This window comes from Dermacentor albipictus, chromosome 4 (genome assembly GCF_038994185.2).
Source record: "Dermacentor albipictus isolate Rhodes 1998 colony chromosome 4, USDA_Dalb.pri_finalv2, whole genome shotgun sequence".
Taxonomy (NCBI): domain Eukaryota; kingdom Metazoa; phylum Arthropoda; class Arachnida; order Ixodida; family Ixodidae; genus Dermacentor; species Dermacentor albipictus.
Genome location: NC_091824.1, coordinates 40,766,043 through 40,784,672, shown reverse-complemented (window position 1 = coordinate 40,784,672; position 18,630 = coordinate 40,766,043). Strand labels below are relative to the sequence as shown.

General features: G+C 48.7%; 1 protein-coding gene across 2 annotated transcripts in view; it reads left to right on the top strand.

Moving 5' to 3' along the window:
• The window catches only part of LOC135911436 (uncharacterized), a 153,283-nt gene that overhangs the window by 19,200 nt on the left and 115,453 nt on the right, over positions 1 to 18,630 (top strand). For both annotated transcript variants that reach the window (XM_065443724.1, XM_065443725.2), the window contains exon 3: positions 11,850 to 11,959. In XM_065443724.1, coding sequence (XP_065299796.1) covers positions 11,850 to 11,959 — 110 coding nt within the window. The remainder of the gene's footprint in view (positions 1 to 11,849; positions 11,960 to 18,630) is intronic.

The following is an 18,630-nucleotide window of genomic DNA, read 5'->3' as shown; positions in this document are numbered from 1 at the left end:
AGGGGGCGCTGCGAAAAAGGTGCTAAAAAGCGCCCTCTGTGCAAAAATGGGTCGTACCAAGCTCGGTCGTCTGCTTCGGAAAGCACGTTTACAATATGGACCCGCCACTTTCGGTTGTGTTGTTTCACGGCCTGCAGCGAATATCGGGCGCCGAAGATTTTTTCAGGGGTGGCACGCTGCGTAAAGGCAAGAAATTATGCAGTGACGAATACGCGTACGCCGTTCAAGAATTAGGCGGCGAAGTTTTAGCACCGTGTCAATCGCAAGTGAAGTGAGTCGCGTACGAAGTGGAACTTCAGGTAAGGTTTGCACGCTAGCTGCTAGATTCTGGCGCTCAGACGCGAGGAAATGCTTGCTATAAATGAATCCACAGCAGCGATAAGCAGGCATCATGTATACGGAACTGCTCGAGCACAAGACGGTACGCGCCGCGATGTACGAACTGCTCGAGCGCACGATCGTACGCGCCGCGACGGCAGTGGTCTTTCGACATGCCGCGAAACGGCGGGCCTCCTGCAATCTTTGTTGACTGCATGCCGCTAAACAAGTAGTTATGCCTGCGTTGTAGTAGCGGCCATCTGTCCCTTTTAGTAGCTGGTAATAACTGATGCAATGCATATGAGCTCGCACGTACGTGTGAATCGCGCTGCAGCGCGAGCTCGTGCGCTGTTCGCTTGATGTAGGTTTTAATGACAGCGCTCGAACATCGATTTGCTGCAATCAATACTGCCTTGCAGCGCTGCCTCAACGTGCTGGCTTGAGATCAAGGATGAGCGCATTTAACTCTCTTAACCTGTGCTGGTCGTAGTGGAGTAGTGAATTGTCATCGAATGAGCCCGACCATTTGTGCTCATTTGCACACACCTGGTCACTTCACCACTTCGCATCGGTCGTATTGTTATTTGTCGCTGTGGCCGGGTCTCGAATCGGGAATTACCAGCCATGCCTGCTGCAATGTCGGTCTGCCGTCGGGACTGTGGGTGCAAAAGACCGAGCATTAGAACGCAGATAATCAAGCAAGCTTCAAGACAGGCGAAGCAGTCAGCATGGCGCGAAGTTTCGCTTACTCAGCGCGACGAACTGCAGTTATCCAGCGCGCCCGACGCTCCGCTTCGTGAGGCCTTGAAGGGAAACGATAGAATCGGATGTTGGGATTCCGGCCTTCTTGTTCATGGCAGCCCACGACGCAGCAGTATCGACGGCGACAAATTTTCGATGCTGAGCTAAGTCCCTCCGGATCGGCGTCGCCGATTTCGTCTGCTTCCAGCATTACGTCCCACGGCACACGAGAGACCGTTTTCGCTTAACTATAGGCTGCGGCCAGCTCGCAGCGTGGTCTGTGGAAAGCGACGAGCCTTTTCGCATTCACAACAGGGCAGAAAAAAGTGCGAATCGACGCAAAACTCGGCCTAGAAACGTGCTTCGCCACAGCCAGGGTTCAATACGACCCAAGCTGGTACGACCCAGATGTCGTTTCCCGCACCGCCACCAGGCGCCGCTACTATACCTCAAACTCCAGCGCAAGACCCCCATTGGCAGAACTTCAGAACAGCTTCAAGATGAGCAGGCATCTGGATGCTAACTTATTTCTCTTGACTCAGTGTGTTAGAAGACCGTTATATGCGGCTTCTTTACACATTACAAGAGCATGTGACAATGCAGACCACAGCATTTTGTGGGATCGTCTGGAAAGGGAAGGCTTAGGCGAGGAATGCGTTCAATTTTTGAGAGAGATTTACCATGAAAATACCATTTAGGTTGAATGCGAAGGGATGAGGAGCAAGGCGAACGTTTATATCAACAAGGGACGGAGGCAGGGTGCCCTTTTCCCTCTTTGTTGTTTATGATTTAAATGGTGAGGAGTGACAGGGTGCTACAGGGAATGTCTGATTGGATCTCTCGCACAAACAGGCGGGTACAGTAGTATAGCAGCAGCTTTGAGGCTTCTTTAGTGTGGATAAAATTGGGTTGCTAGCTAACAAGCAAAGTGATATACTGCGTCTGGCTAATATCTGTGGTCAGGAAAACGAGAATTTAGGTCTGAAATTTAGCGTTTAAAATATCAGGTGTCATGGAATTCAATGAAAACAGGGAATAGACAGTGTCAATTCAGTTCCAAGGAATATCTATGGTAAGAGAACATAAATATCTTGGCATATCGATAAACAAAGGCAATAGATATGTGGAAACAACGGAGAAGAACGATAATATCAAAGGGGAAGAGAAATGCGGCCACTGTGAAGTACAGAGTGCTATGGGGACAGAGTAGGTACGAGGTGCTCCGGGGTATGTGGAAAGGTACGATGGTTCCAGGAATTACATTTGGAAATGCGGTTGTGTGCTTGAAATCAGGGGTATAATCAGGACTCGATGGGAACCAAAAGTCACTAGAACGCTTCGCACTGGGCGCTCACGGGGAGACTACAAATGAAGCTGTGCAGGGTGATATGAGCTTGACTAGTTTTGAAGTGAGGGAAGGTCACAGTAAAATTGGTTATGAAGAACGACTGAGGAATACGGAAGAAAGTAAATCGGCTGGGTTGAGGTATATGTAAAGGAAAAACATTGATTTACAGTTGAGGAAAAGAACTAGGAAACTTGCCCGCAAGTATGCACCTTGTGGGGCGGGCAACACATCAACAAAGAACGTCAAGCGGAATGTCGGGGAGGCTGAGATACTCTTGCGGGTGGCGGCAATGGAAGAGAAACCTGCTATGAGTAACTATTTAGGTGGGCAACAAATACAGGAAATAAACAATTCTAAGTAAGTCAGCGGGAAGCTCATTACTTTTGAAGGCGAAATCAGGACGCGTTAGAACACGCACTTATAAAGCAAAATAAAACAAAGAATAAGAAGCGTGTGCTTGGTGCGCTAAACCTGGGGAACGTTGACGCATGTTTTATTAGAATGTGAAGATATCAGTCAGCTATCTGTCAGAAGATGTCAGCTATCTTAGCTTGTTGAAGTTAATCAACAAGCATAAAATAGCTGACATAAGAAAGTATGATACGGATAGAATTGAGCATACTCTCAGGAATGGAGTTAGCCTAAATGCAGTGAAGAAACTAGGAAAAGGCAAGAATCTGATGTATGCGTTAAGAGACAAAGCCGGAAATATCATTACGAATATGGATAAGATAGTTCAAGTGGCTTAGGAGTTCTACACATATTTATACAGTACCAGTGACACTCATGACGATAATGGAAAAGGGAATAGTCTAAAAGAATTTGACATCCCACATGTAACGCCGGAAGAAGTAAAGAAAGTTTTGGGAGCTATGCAAGGGGTGAAACCAGCTGGGGAGGATCAGGTAAGAGCTGATTTCTTGAAGAATGGTGGGCAGACTGTTCTAGGAAACTGGCGACACTGTACACGCAACACCTCATGACATCGAGTGTACCGTAGTCTTGGAAGAACGCCTACATAATCTTAATGCATAAGAAAGGGCACGCAAAAAACCTGAAAAATTATAGGCCGATCAGCTTACTCTCCGTCGCCTTCAAAGTATCCACTAAGCTAATCGCAAATATAATCAGGAACACCTTTGACTTCTGTCCAACAAAGGGCCAGTCAGGATTCCGTAAAGGCTACTAAACAATAGACTATATTCCCACTATCAATCAGGCGATAGAGAAATTTGCGGAATATAACCAACCCTTATATATACCTTTCATTGATTACGAGAAAGCGTTTGATTCAGTCGAAACCTCAGCAGTCATGCAGGCGTTATGGAATCAGTGTGTAGACGAGCCGTATGTAAAAATACTGAAAGATATCTATAGTAGTTCCACACCCAACGTAGTCATCCATAAAGAAAGCAACAAAATCCCAATAAAGAAAGGCGTCAGGCAGGGAGATACGATTTCTCCAGGCTATTCACAACGTGTTCACAGGAGGTATTCAGAGACCTCTATTGGGAAGAATTGGGGATAAGAGTTAATGGAGAATACCTTAGTAACTTGCGATTCGCTGATGATATCGTCTTGCTTAGTAGCTAAAGGGAACAATTTCAATGCATGTTCACTGATTTGGACTGTCAAAATAGAAGGGTGGGTCTAAACATTATTCTGCAGAACACTAAAATATTCTTTAACAGTCTCGGAAGAGAACAGCAGTTTACGATAAGTAGCGAAGCACTGGAAGTGGCAAGGGAATACATTTGGTTAGGGCACATAGTGACCATGGATCCGGATCATGAGACTGAAAATAATCAGAAGAATGACAATGGGCTGGGGGCCGTTTGGCACGCCTTCTCAGATCACGAACAGCAGGTTGCCATTACCCCTCAAGAGAAATGTGTATAACAGCTGTGTCTTACCAGTACTCACCTACGGGGTAGAAAGCTGGATCCTTACGAAAAGGGTTCTACATAAATTGAAGATGACACAACGAGCTATGGAAAGAAGAATTATGGGTGTAACGTTAAGGGGATAGGAACAGAGCAGCTTAGGCGAAGGGAGAAACGCGAGTTAATGACATCTTAGTTGAAATCAAGAAAAAGAAATGGCCATGCGCAGGGCATATAATGAGGAGGGGAGATAACCGATGGTCATTAAAGGTTACGGACTGGCATCCAAGAGAATGAAGCATAGCAGGTGGCGGCAGAGATTAAGAAGTTTGCAGGGGCACCATGGCCACAATTAGCTCATGATAGTGGTAGCTGGAGAAGTATGAGAGAGGCCTTGGCGCTGCAGTAGGCGTAGTCAGGCTGCTGCTGCTGCTGCTGCTGCTGCTGTTGATGATGATGATGATGATCTCTGCACAGAGGTCGGTGTAGTCATTGATGGCCTTGGGTTCAGCGAGAGCAGGGGGAAAGTCTACATGTCCGCACAACGTTGCTTCAGAAAGTTTGTTGATGGGAGTTCCTCACGTTTTTTTTATCTTCAGCCTTTTCTTTTTTATCACAGGTATGGCATTAGGCAACACAATAGCAAGGACTTGGTGGCACGACCCACCACCCCTATCCAAAGGGGCGCTCATGACGTCCATCCATCCATCCATCCATCCATCCATCCATCCATCCATCCATCCATCCATCCATCCATCCATCCATCCATCCATCCATTGTAGGGGTTCAAGGACGGGCTTCGGGATGAAAAACCCAAACTTGGGAGTATTTATTCTACATTATGTACAGGGAGGTGAGCGACAAGTAACATTCGTACAGTCATTACGGGCCGGCAGCAACTCGGACGCTGCGGCCCGCGGCAAGAAGTTCGAGAGAGGTGAATCAGGGAATCAGGGAATATCCCAGAATCTCAGGTCTCTCTGGAAGGCTTCTTATAAACCCTTCGAGCACTGGAAGTCACGTCATGTTCGGCCAATGGGAGAGTCCGCTCCGATGACGCCACTTTCAGCCAATGGTAGGCGCCCGTGTCGCGGTGTCACACCTGGCGGCTCTTTGCGGTCTTGCCTCGCAGACTGGCAATGCACTTCTAACGAGGAGAAGGGGAGGGCTGCTCATGCTCCATTGTCCGAGGCCCACCTGCTAATACCGGCGGCGCACGAACTTGTTGGCACGTGAACTTGTTGCCTTAAACTTGTTTGCTCGGCCGCTCCTCTGGAATGTGCTTTCCTGCTTCGGCATTCCTCAATTAGCTGTGCTGCGACTCGAAGTGGTTTTGGGGAACTCGAAGTAATCGCAGGAAACAGCTCCATATCTAACAGCTCGTCCTCGCCCCGGTTGTTCTGAATGGCCGGTGAACTCAATTCGCTGGCCATGAGGAACGCTGAAAGAAGCTGCAGGGTACTGGGGTCGAGCCTCGTTTGACAACCCTCGGGATCCTGGGCCCTGGAGAACATACGTCAAACAAACCAAACAACACAGCGCTGCACCACGCGCAAGCGCAGGCTCTTCACTCCTGACTCGCCAGGCTATTACTGAGTCAAAATCAACCCTGATCTTTTAGTTCCCCAATTTTGACAAAACCGTTGTAAACACCCTTGCAAACAGCCATCCATTTCTCCTCGAATGCCGACAAGACCAGAGTAATATTGTTGTTGCAAAACAAAAGGGTCGTTGACGATGCAAACAACAAATGAAAACGGCCGAACATAACTTAAGTTGCCTTACTACACGAACAGCATGTTTCCAATCTATCGCAGTGGCGTACTTATCGCACGTAATAGTGCCACTGAACAATCTGGTCAACCTCACAAGTACGTAATCACAAGCGCGCTAGCCTTGTGGTCACTAAACAGAACGCGTACTTGCGTTGTAGGCAAACTTGCATTCACGCTTACTCACGTTTCTTCCCTGAAAGTCCTACAGGACACGTGACATAAACGAACCATTAAACTTGCGGGACTTAAGCACTCCGCAGAACTCTTAAAATAATGCGTCTTTTAATAACTCGTTCCACGCGTACTTAGAGAAGTCAGAATACGGCTGCCCTCCACACACACTAGCAACCCAGTCATAAAGTCTGCTTCCTTCCGTCCACACAGGACACGCGCTAATGGAACTAAGAGCGCCTCTCAGTGCAACTCATGCACTTCTCACTGAAAATCTACGCGCTTAACCTTAGAAAATTCAAAACTTAAAAAGAAAGAAGGTTAAATAACACACACGCGCGTTTCGATAGGCCTCTCAACAATAACCTTGACCCTCAGGTTACTCTCACACACACACAAAAGGAAGCCTATATACTTATTAATGAACATCTCGCGAGACTACATGTTTACTTAAAACGCATCTTTCAAATCTCGAGCTTCTCAAACGAAAACACAAAGTTCAAACCTTACACATTGAAAGAAATCTCAGTCTCAATTCGCGAAAACTTTCCGGTGTTCAAAATAAAAAACAAGGCACTTCATTTCTACGGAAGGGCTCTTCGCCTCCCCTTCCAAACGCTTATGTCTGACTCATACTCTGAGCCGTCCTCGCGGTGGTCGCGGCTTGAAAGCTACTCTGGCTGCCGAGAGACAACAAAAGGGCTGACTAACTATCAGCTCCCCCAAGACGTTACGGTCTCCTGCCAATTTGCGTCCTCGCGCCTCGCTTTCAACACAAACTCGATTGACCGCATCGCTACTCCTCACCTGGTCTCGTCCTGCCACCTTGCGTTTCTTCGAACTGCACGCTGAGCTATGAAAAGAACTACGGAACGACGAGGAGTTTAACAGCCTCGTGCCCTCTGTCCGCGTCCGTGCAGAACATTCTTCGCGTTCCCCCTTTGACCGGTGGCTCGAACGTTCTGGATGCGTCAACATCGTCCTAGACGACCGCACCTTCTTCCTCGCGCCCTGCCCTTTTGGGTTTCTCGCCATTTTTGGCGGCACTACATCAATTACCGACTTTCGGTCTTTACCGCGCTTCTTTTTACGGCGCTTTCTCTTTGCACTCGCCTTCATGTCGCCTGCTCGTGCCTCGTGCTGGCCGGTACACATTTCGTCGGCCCGGATCGGTCTCTTACCCGCACAGTCTGATTGATTTTCCTTTAAATCAACATTCTCTCTGCCTCGACTGGCGGACAGCTCAACCGACTCTGGCACAATGCAGCAGGCTTTACTCGAGTTAGACAACTCGCACTCTTCGGAAATGCCCTCTGCTACATTGCCCAGCTCACGCTGTGCATCGGCACACAGCCCGTCGGTATCGATCGCTGTCTCACGCGCACAGTCCGAATGATTAACAACTGAATCATCCCTATCTAGGCCATCTAGACTGGCGGAGAGCCGCACCGATCCCTGAACAATGCAGTTGTTCTCTCGTGAGCTACGGAGCTCGCCACCCCGAGAACTATTCTCAACTGCATCGTCCAGCTCGCACTTCACTTCTGCACGCACATCTGGCTCTACATGGGTGCTCGCTTCTGTCGGGTCACAGGTACCCTTTTCTTCGCTAGCAACCTCGCTAACATTACCAGCGACGCACACACGCGGTAACTGTGCCAATTTGTTCGCAGCTGGCCTAGCTGTCTCCACAGTCATCTGTTGGCACAGCACCTCGTCGCTCTCACTACGGCCTTTAACGGCCTCTGTTGCCACTAAGGCATCGTTAGCAGCTAGGCTTTTCCCTTCTCTTACAATTCTGCAGCTAATCTCACAGGCACTACTCTTCTCGTCGGCTTTTGGCGAAAATCTGCTAGACACTTCCTCATTCTTTCGCTCTGTACTTCCTACAGAATTCTCAGACAGCCGTTGTCTCTGTGCCAATAACTGATCACAATGCTGTATCTCTTTGATCAGTGCTGCCTTCTCTCTCTCATACTTTTGCTCACGCTCATGCTTACGTTCCTGATACTCGCGTTCGCGTTCATTCTCACGTCCGTGACGCTCACACCTAAGAGTAAGTTCTTGAAGCTCATGCTTCCGTTCATTCTCGCGTTCTTCACGCTGACGCTCACTCCTAAGCTCACGACGCTCTCGCAAACGTACACGACGCGCACGCTCCCGTGGCTCCTGTATCACCTCCCAAGCAAGCTCAATGCTTTTGCCATCATTGCCACTATCGTTAATCGCCTTTATGATAGCTGGCGTTTCCATCCGTTCGTCCGCCTCAACTCCCAAATCGTCGCACACCAACAAGAAGTCTAACCTCATCAACCTTCTAAGATCCATGGCAGCTGTCCCGACAGGTGGTTAAAACTGTTTTCCTTAATGAATTTGTGCAAACACACAATGCAACAAATTCCCGATTCCCAGAACTATCAAAATTGAACACACAACCTTTCAGTCTGGCGAATCATAAGGAAAAAAACCACGCGCTCACTTACGGTTGCAGCACCCTGCCATCCGGTCCATTTGTCCGCTGTTCCCGGTTCCTCCGGACTCCCTGGGTCGAAGGCTCGCTCCTTCTTCGCTACTCCCAGTTTCTTCGGACCTCTTTCGACGAAGGCTCTCTCTTCTTCTCTCTTCCCGGTTCCTTAGGATCTCTCTCGACGAAGGTTTATCCGTAGCGCTGCCACCAGCTGATGCATTCGGAGGCGATCCTACCGCTGCCAACCAGATGTAGGGGTTGAAGGACGGACTTCGGGATGAAAAACCCAAACTTGGGAGTATTTATTCTACATTATGTACAGGGAGGTGAGCGACAAGTAACATTCGTACAGTCATTACGGGCCGGCAGCAACTCGGACGCTGCGGCCCGCGGCAAGAAGTTCTAGAGAGGTGAATCAGGGAATCAGGGAATATCCCAGAATCTCAGGTCTCTCTGGAAGGCTTCTTATAAACCCTTCGAGCACTGGAAGTCACGTCATGTTCGGCGAATGGGAGAGTCCGCTCCGATGACGCCACTTTCAGCCAATGGTAGGCGCCCGTGTCGAGGTGTCAGACCTGGCGGCTCTCTGCGGTCTTGCCTCGCAGACTGGCAATGCACTTCTAACGAGGAGAAGGGGAGGGCTGCTCATGCTCCATTGTCCGAGGCCCACCTGCTAATACCGGCGGCGCACGAACTTGTTGGCACGTGAACTTGTTGCCTTAAACTTGTTTGCTCGGCCGCTCCTCTGGAATGTGCTTTCCGGCTTCGGCATTCCTCAATTAGCTGTGCTGCGACTCGAAGTGGTTTGGGGAACTCGAAGTAATCGCAGGAAACAGCTCCATATCTAACACCATCCATCCATCCATCCATCCATCCATCCATCCATCCATCCATCCATCCATCCATCCATCCATCCATCCATCCATCCATCCATCCATCCATCCATCCGTCCGTCCGTCCATCCATCCATCCGTCCGTCCGTCCACCCATCCGTCCGTCCGTCCGTCCATCCGTCCGTCCGTCCATCCGTCCGTCCGTCCGTCCGTCCGTCCGTCCATCCGTCCGTCCATCCATCCATCCATCCATCCATCCATCCATCCATCCATCCATCCATCCATCCATCCATCCATCCATCCATCCATCCATCCATCCATCCATCCATCCATCCATCCATCCATCCATCCATCCATCCATCCATCCATCTATTGTTTTTCATAATGTCGATTTCAATGTAAACTGTGTAAAGAATTTCGTAAGTACGACTTACGCACAGGGTGCAGACAGAATATCTTCTGATTGTAAATCAAATATACGAGAAAAGGCAATTCTGTTAGAGGAAACTCGTAGACAAAGCACTTTTCAAGTCTGTCTGAGTTGCCGATATCCCTGTGGCCGCAGCTAACAGCTTCGCTGTAAAAACACTGTCCTTACCGCTAGCGTCAAGTGACGAATGACCTAGTGTGCGGCTCGTGTGCATGGCGTCCGCAATTTCAGAGGTCACGCTGCTGCGTAGCGTAGATACCGTGGCTGCCGCAGGGTCTCGCTATCAGCCCTCTCTCCTTGTGGGACGCTAGGGCTGCCGCGCGCTAGGAATTTCGATTTGATAAATTGAGGATCTCTAGGCGCGGATACGGGGATATGCAGCTCGAGCGCTTCGCACGCCTAGCTGCCCTCGGCGCGCTGACAAAAAAAAAAGTTGCAGCGGCGCGCTGGTACTCACGCGATCAATGCACTGCCAGGTGAATGCATCGTCTGCATAGGCACTACATAAACGTTATTAACAAGACGAACCATACAGTTAGAAAATCTGCTACTTTCATTCCGAGGTATGCCCAGGAAGAGGATATATGCAGTTTTTTTTTTACCCAGAGCAGATGCACCACTTCGTCAATCAGCATGGATGGCTAATATGAGATCGTTTGCTAAAGCCTATAGTCGGCGAACGCAACCTTCACTAATCTACGTAGAAATATAAAGTGGACAGATACCAAACGACGCGCCCACACTATGCAAGCGACGTTCATTTTTACAGATAGTTTTGCTTTCGCAAGGTTACTCAACAATCATGTCTGGATGCATGCGTACAAGGGTTGGGCGAACGCGACAAAGTAGCTCATGCGCTCTCGTTACCTGAATCTCGCGAAATATCACAAATGTAAGACTGTCACCAAAAGGGATCACTCGAGGATACTGCCCCAGCACGCAGTAGCAGAAACCGCTCTAAATCTGCGAAAAATGGAGAGGTTGGAAAGGCTGCTACGTGAGGCCACGTAACGATTAGCCGGTCATAGGAGCGTACGTGATCACGGAATGAGCCTGAGCTTGGGCGCAAAGATGTGCGATGCTCTGCTCCCACGTGACTTACTTGCTTAAGTGATAACGTCACGGCACCTGTCACCTAGAAATCGGAACAAAAAGTAGTTCGTTAAACATTCTCATAGAATATTTTGCATCTTCTACGGATTGCAAGCATAATTTCTAGGGTATCAATGTCGAAGACGTTCATCGAAAGCAAAAAGAATAAAACCTAAGGAGTGTCCTGCTATTACTGCTTTAAAATCCTTCAGCGCTACGCCACATATGTTGTTTAAGGCACCCATATTTCTTCGGTGTATCTGATATCTGAGGCCTAATAGCATAGTGGTGAGAAGAAATTCGTAAGCATTCTGTTCAGCAGACCTAAAATTTTCTTGCTGCGACTGAACATGTTGCTCTACAAGCAGTATATTGTGGGCTGCATTGACTGTGCAAGCACGGCTAATTTTTTCGTCCTGTGACTTTGTCGCATGGCACCCTGACGCTCTCGTCTCGCGCTGCTTGAGTGCAAGTATCTTTTGCCTGGCAGAAACAAAACTCTTTTGTTTTCTGTCGACGGTGAAACTACGTGTAAAATTGCAGCTTTTTCCTCACTGTGCTCATCGCGAAGTGCGCATATAGGATTTTTAGATATAGATGGGTGGTTGCATCACAGATGGAGTATATTTTTGGCGATTTCTGCTACGAGTTCTAAAACATACGCGTGTAGAGCGATTGTACTGCAGCAATTTCTTTTATGCGAGCGTTACAATTTATCAAATTTCTCGTAATATCCAGCTCTTCATAGCAAACCAAACAGTTTGATGTCACTTCGTTCGACTGCATTTCAGGGAGACGGAGTGCCAACGACCAAAGGCTATACGTTTGCTCTGGTAAACCATCCTATTGACGGCAACCCGGAAGTTGCAGTGGTTCTGCATATTGCCCCAGGGTGGGAAACGTACGTGAATAATTATTTCATTAATGCGATAAGTAAAATATCAAGCCAAAGCGTTATTGCAAAGCTATCTGTCGAGACACTTCCTTATTTACAGGTCTAGAATTTCAGAATTTTGACAGGAAAAACAATGTCGTGGAATAACAATATAAACGTTAACATTAAAAGTTTTCAGAGCATCCTCGCTCCGAATGAAACAAGCCAATTAAATACATTTGCTGCCAATGGTCAACTTGTTTTCCTTTTTTTCCGTAGCCGTCATCCACCATTGTGATTTAGCAGATGTGGAGTTGTACTGTTGAGCACGAGGTTGTGGGAACAAATACCAGCCGCGGTGTCTGCACTTCGATAAAGGCAAAATGAAAAAAACAGAATATCCATTTAGCTGCCATTGGGTGCGAGCTAAGGGAAGCCAGCTGTTCAAAATTAATCCGGAGTTTTCCAATACGGCGCGCCCCATGTTCAGTTCGTACTTCTGGCACGTCAAACCCGAGAATTCATTTTTTTTAAGTGTCTTCGGTGTTCATGCATTATGGCAGTAAAGGTGTTCGTATATTAATTAGCCAGAAATAGTCTAATTTTCGCTCGGAAGGTGAAGCATCGATTGCGATAGCAAACTAGTTGGCAGCTACACGAAGTAAGGATAGCATCTTTAGCGGGCGAAAATATTTGGAAACATTCACTTACTAACCCAAAAACAAGCACCGTGTGAGCGCGTAAAATCAAACATGAACAGATCACACTCAATGGGCGCGGACACTCGCTGTCAAAACACTCGTGTGAGCAAACGCGGAAGCAGCAGCGAGCGAATTGACCTTCGTGCGGCCTATCGCTTCAACGCAAGAATGGTGAGAGCACAGCGCGCACAGAGGTATGGGCCGTCTGTAGATCCCCTTCGAAACACGGTGCGCGCAGTTGCGCGCACTCTTTGGCATAGCCGAAGCCACTCCCTCCCTCTCCCGCTGCCTCCCCGTTTTCCTCCATATATGGCTCGCGAGAGTGAGCCGCGATGAGTTCCACTCACGTCTGGTCGAGAAATGCGCACTGGCTAGCAGGTCATAACACTGCACCCTCCCTCCTTCCCTCCCTTTCCCTCTCCCATCCTCCTACGGCCTCTAGTGCGATGGAAGAGAGCGTGTTTCTTCTCGGCTTTCTTCGTTCTACCCTCCGCTTCCCTCGCGTGCTTTCACTGGCACATGTACATAAGACGCCCGGAGACGGTGTTATGGCCCTTGGAGCTCCTACGGAACATCACGGCAACGGCGACGACAAAAATACGCGTGGAGTTTCGATATGATTGCCTTCGCACTAAAAGGCAGAACGCTATTTCGGCACAATGCTAGGTACCCTGCAACATAATCCACATGGTTACAAGTGAATAATTATGTAAATAGTCCCATATCTCACACACTTATGCACTCTTTGGATGTAAGGATGCTATTTGTAGACAGATTAATAACGATATTTGTTTTTAGCGGTTGTTTGTGGTCTTGCTGCTCAACGGGTCGATAAGGTTCTGAACGCTTACGATGGCAACGGCCAAAGGCTCAATGAAGAACTCAAGGCGATCTACCTCAAGACGGAGAGAGGGCGGTTTCCGATACCGGAGGAGCACGGTGGACCGGGAAATCCGGCATTGGATGAACCGTTCACCATCACGGAGTTATTAACAGCCATAGACGAAAGTAATAAGACGAGCGCACCCGGAACGGACGCCATTACATACAAGCTGCTCAACCGGCCGCATTTCGATGGGGGCGAAATGCGAAAACACCCGTGTGCTTAGATTTAGGTGCACGTTAAAGAACCCCAGGTGGTCGAAATTTCCGGAGTCCTCCACTACGGCGTGCCTCATAATCAGAAAGTGGTTTTGGCACGTAAAACCCCAAATATTATTATTATACAAGCTGCTCAACAAAATGAGTGATGCGGCGGCACGCGGGCTCCAGGGTCACATCAACAGAACCTGGGAAAGCTCGAAGTTGTCCGCAGAATGGAAAGAGGCCGAGGTACGGTTCATACCGAAATCCGGCAAACCTCTGACAATCGAGAACATGCGCCCGATCTCGCTCACGTCCTGGGTGGGCAAGATGATGGAACGCATGGTTCTAAGAAGACTTCAAGCACAGCTGGACGAGACGAGCCAGATGCCGGCGACCTTGTATGGATTCCGCCAGCACATGAGCGCCCAAGACGTCTTGATCATATTACACGAACTAGTGATTGAAAGAGCAACGAGGCATGCGCCCCGGGGTATACTGGCTTAGGACCTCAAGGGGGCCTTCGACAACGTGTTCCACGCCAGCGTGCTCGAGAACCTGCGCAAGCCGGGGTGTGGCCGCAAGATCTACGGCTATATTAATCATTCCCTAACCAATAGAACGGCAACTATCCGGATAGGAAAGGAACGGTCAGAGCCTGTGGAGCTCGGAGACAGGGTACCTCAGAGGGGTCGGTCCTGTCGTCTCTGCTTTTGAACCTGGCCCTCCTGCCCCTGCCCGAACTACTCAATCCGATCGGAGGCGTGGACAACGCGTTCTATGCCGATGATATAACGGTGTGGAAGAACCGCGTGGGGTCCGATGCCTGGGCAGAGGAAGACCTGCAGAGAGCGCCAACGACCATCCACGAGTATGCCACGACCTGCGGCCTGAGCTGCGCTCCACAGAAATTTGAGCTGCTCATGGTACAGCCCGGAAGGCCAAAGAAAGAGCCACCGCTGAACAGAATTATCCCCATAGCCGGCACAGAGATAAACCCATCGCAGCAGATCCGGCTAGTGGGCCTGCTGTTGCGCAGCGAAGGCAAGGCGTACGCAGCCGTCGACATCAGAGCAGTTCCTGAGCATGATCCGGAGAGTCACCAACCGGCACAGAGGGATCAAAGAAGAAGACGCACTGCGCCTGGTGAAGGCATTCGTCGTGTCACGCGTAACGTACTCCACCCCGTACTTCCAGCTTACGAGGGTGAACCGCGAGACGCTGAACACGACGATAAGGAAAGCAGTCAAACTCGCCATGGGCCTCCCAGTCTACTCGGCACCGAAGAAGCTGCTGGAAATGGGTGCCCACAATACGGTGGAAGAACTGGTGGAAGCACACCTATCCCACCAGAGAGTAAGACTGAGCCGCACAGAGCACGGTTGGGCCGTCCTACGCAAGATAGAATGAATAAATTGAACAGCAACCGACAACGGAGCCGTTCCCCACAACGTGGAGTGACAATATTAAGACCAAGCCCCTCCCCCGGAACATGCAGCCGAGGAGGAATGACGATAGATGCTCTGCGCGGGCCAAGGCACTCGCTCGACAGCTGGAACAGGACCCCGAGGTTCTCTACGCGGACGCCTCGCTTCTCAAGCATGGCGCCAGAGCAACGACGGTCCTCACCACCATCGATAAACTGGTCACAGGCGCGTCGATACAATCGACGAATACAGCCGAAGCAGAAGAAATGGTCGTGGCCCTCACACTCGCACAACCGGGAGTGAGTACCATGGTCACAGACTCCAAGATCGCCTACGCAAGTTATCGCAAGCGGAACATCTCTCCCGCGGTACTAGCGATCCTCACCAAATGCAAATCACCCGGATGGGCCATTGAACTCGCGTTGGTCCCGGCTCACTCGCAAGTGGAAGAGTGGAAGGCAACGCATTCGCCGACCACTATGCCCGAGAACTGCCAATCCGGGCCGAGGACGAGCCAGAACTACCGCACCCCGTGGCAAGTTACAAAGAAATCACTCAAATCTACAGAAGCGGCAGATGTAGGCATCCCCGTCCGCATCCGCAACTCACCCGAATGCAGCAAACGATGGTGCGACGCACGCAAGCGAGGTCGCTAGCTCATCCCGTGCTCTTGCACAAGATGTTCCCAACACAGCATGACACTTCATGACCGTTTTGCAGACGATCAAAAGGCACTCTAGCACACATCCTTGCAGAGTGCACTAAGCTCAAGAACCCCCCACCATCCCTACCCCCCACCCTCCCCAGCCCCAACCCCAACCCTCCCGAGTGATGGGAGACCTTGTTGTCCAACCCCGACCTACCGACCCAGCTCACGCTGGTGGCTAGGGACCAGGAACTGCTGGCTGCATATGGGACCAGAGAAGGTTCCACCCCTTCTGTTGCCAGCGCGCACCAACCTTTACTAAAGGCTCGGTAAAAGTTGATTCTCTCTCTCTCTCCCTCGTTTTAAGCGTTCAAATTATTTCGCAGTGTAGTGAGGTGATGCCACTGACATGTTTTCTCTTCAGCCGAGGAATTGCTCACTTCAAATATTCGCATCAGATGTCATATAAAGAATAGAGGTTATCTCAAGGTATAAGCATATTAATTAACGCACGACCGTGCTTCAATTTACCAACTCGATTTAAGATATAATACCATCACGTAATCTGCAACCACCTATCCCTGTCACATACCGTAAACACAACGCCTCCAAAGCCAGGGCATTCTTATCCGAACATTCGCCCTCAGTTCACCAGTACATCTTCGTTACTTTAACAACTTAATTTATAATCAATCTGCAATTTGTTCAAATATAAATTGGTAATTCTTGTTTTTATGCCTCTAAACGACATCATAGGAACTAGTGTGTTGCGAAAATCACATTTGTTCAACTCTAACCCGACTAAGATTGCCTCGAAAAATAATTTTTAACTACCATATGTCCGCACTAACTATGGCAAACATGCTGCTACTTTTGCGGCTGTTTTGTTTTGGAATACGATGCCGATGTACCAAGCAATTGTTATCATTGGGAGCATTGCAGAAATAACTTGTTTGATTCGTTCTTCACCCTTAAACGTTGTGTAAATAATCTGCACTGCGATAACATTCGTTTTTCTTCTTCGCTTTTGCGTGCCTTTGCATTATTAATCGCGTTTGTATATTTATCCTGTATGTTAGCCATGCATATTTGTAGTGCTTCCGTTGTTTAAACTAATTACTTATTCCTATTTTGATGCCATTTTTTATATTTATCTCGGCTTAAGTTATAACAGGAGGTCCCAATTGAGTCATGTCCTATGCCACCTTGCTCAATATGTGCCTAAACGCCTGTATTTGTTTAGGAATAAAATGTTTTCTCCCAGACAAAAGAGAGAGAGAGAGAAAGACTGTCGAGTAGGTCGCAGCTGTTGGCGGCGCCTCAGCCTGACAATCTTCTTGAATTTATCTAGGGATAACCGGAAAGATCTACGTCGAAGCAACGTCGCTGGAGCTTGCTGTTTCATTTTCTATTTTTGCATCGCCGTACCTGCGATGGTGAGCTAGGTCGAGCGTTGGACCTTGTCAAAGCCATGACCTGGGCTTCAGCAAACGTGCACCCACTTTGATTCAGTAGTGAGTCAGAGCTGTTACACAAAAGGCAAGGGTAGCCTAACTGCCGCCCTTTCATTACTGCTGCTACTGTCGCGAAATCTCTGAAAGCTTATTTGATCTGTACCTTTGGAATAGGTACGCACAGTGAGTCTTCGCTGGTGGCCTGCCTTATTCACGTGTATTAGGACACATAGGCTTCATCTTTCGCACACTTCGGACGGACGGCATCGATGGTGGCCACAGAGACCCTGAGTACCCTACATCCTTTGACATTTACCATTACATCCGTCATGTATGGCTTTAGAAGATGGATGTTACTCAAGTGATTGCTTATGCACGAAGATGCTGGCCTTTTCTGTGGCCAGTTTAGGGCGAAGTGACGCTTTTCTTACAGCTATAACGTCACAGCTGAACTCTCAACTGAAGTTTTTCCGAATGATTTCCGCGTTCTCTCCTACCCATTTCATTAAAGTAGAAAGGTGGGCGCGTTCGTATGCAATCATAATGGTAACGCGGCTAACAAAACGACGGACAGTATGAAAGGACACAAGATGGGCGCTCGTCCTTTGTGCTTTCATTCCGTCCGTCGGTTTGTTGGCGCTTCTACCATTACGTACCAATTTAAGTTGATTTTGTTATGCATTTGGTGCGCGTGCAAAGACGACTGGTGGCGCCTTTCATTTTTTTTTTGCCCTCAAGGGAAAGCTTTCGGTTGTGGGGAACGTTATCTAAAGTACTGCGCGCTACTCCTTTGGGCCTGAAGCCACGGCTTGCCACTCATATAAGATGATTAAATATGACAACCTACAGACGTTATCCGCTCCTGCTTCTTTCACCCAGTATGAAAAGTTCTCCTTCAGACTTTGCCTCACTACGCGCAAACTCAAGAAAGCTTTCATTAGGGTTCTTTTGTTACTGCCGAGTTCTCCTCTGAAACTACTTTGCTGAAAGCGTGTATACCGACTCTCTGAGTGTTGTTAAGACATTATATCACTAAAAAAGTAGAAAAATCCTGTACTTGATAATATTTATAAACTCTTGTGCGCTGTTTATGCATGCAATCAACGTGTCATTAAATGCTGGGTGCCCGCGCACAGAGGCATCGAAAGTAATGTGCTTGCTGACGATATCACGCCATCCACAGCAAGAAAAGATTTCAACTCTTCCATAGCTGTCCCTGCCATAGATTTGTCGGACTTGTCGGATTCCCAAACCTCCCAACGATTCCCACCTCTTGTCGGACTCCCAAACCTCGAATAAACTTCACTTAATTAGGCCACATTTCAGCACCTCCTCATCTATAATAAAATTACGAGTATCCAATGTCGCGTTCTGTGGCCTAAGAGTA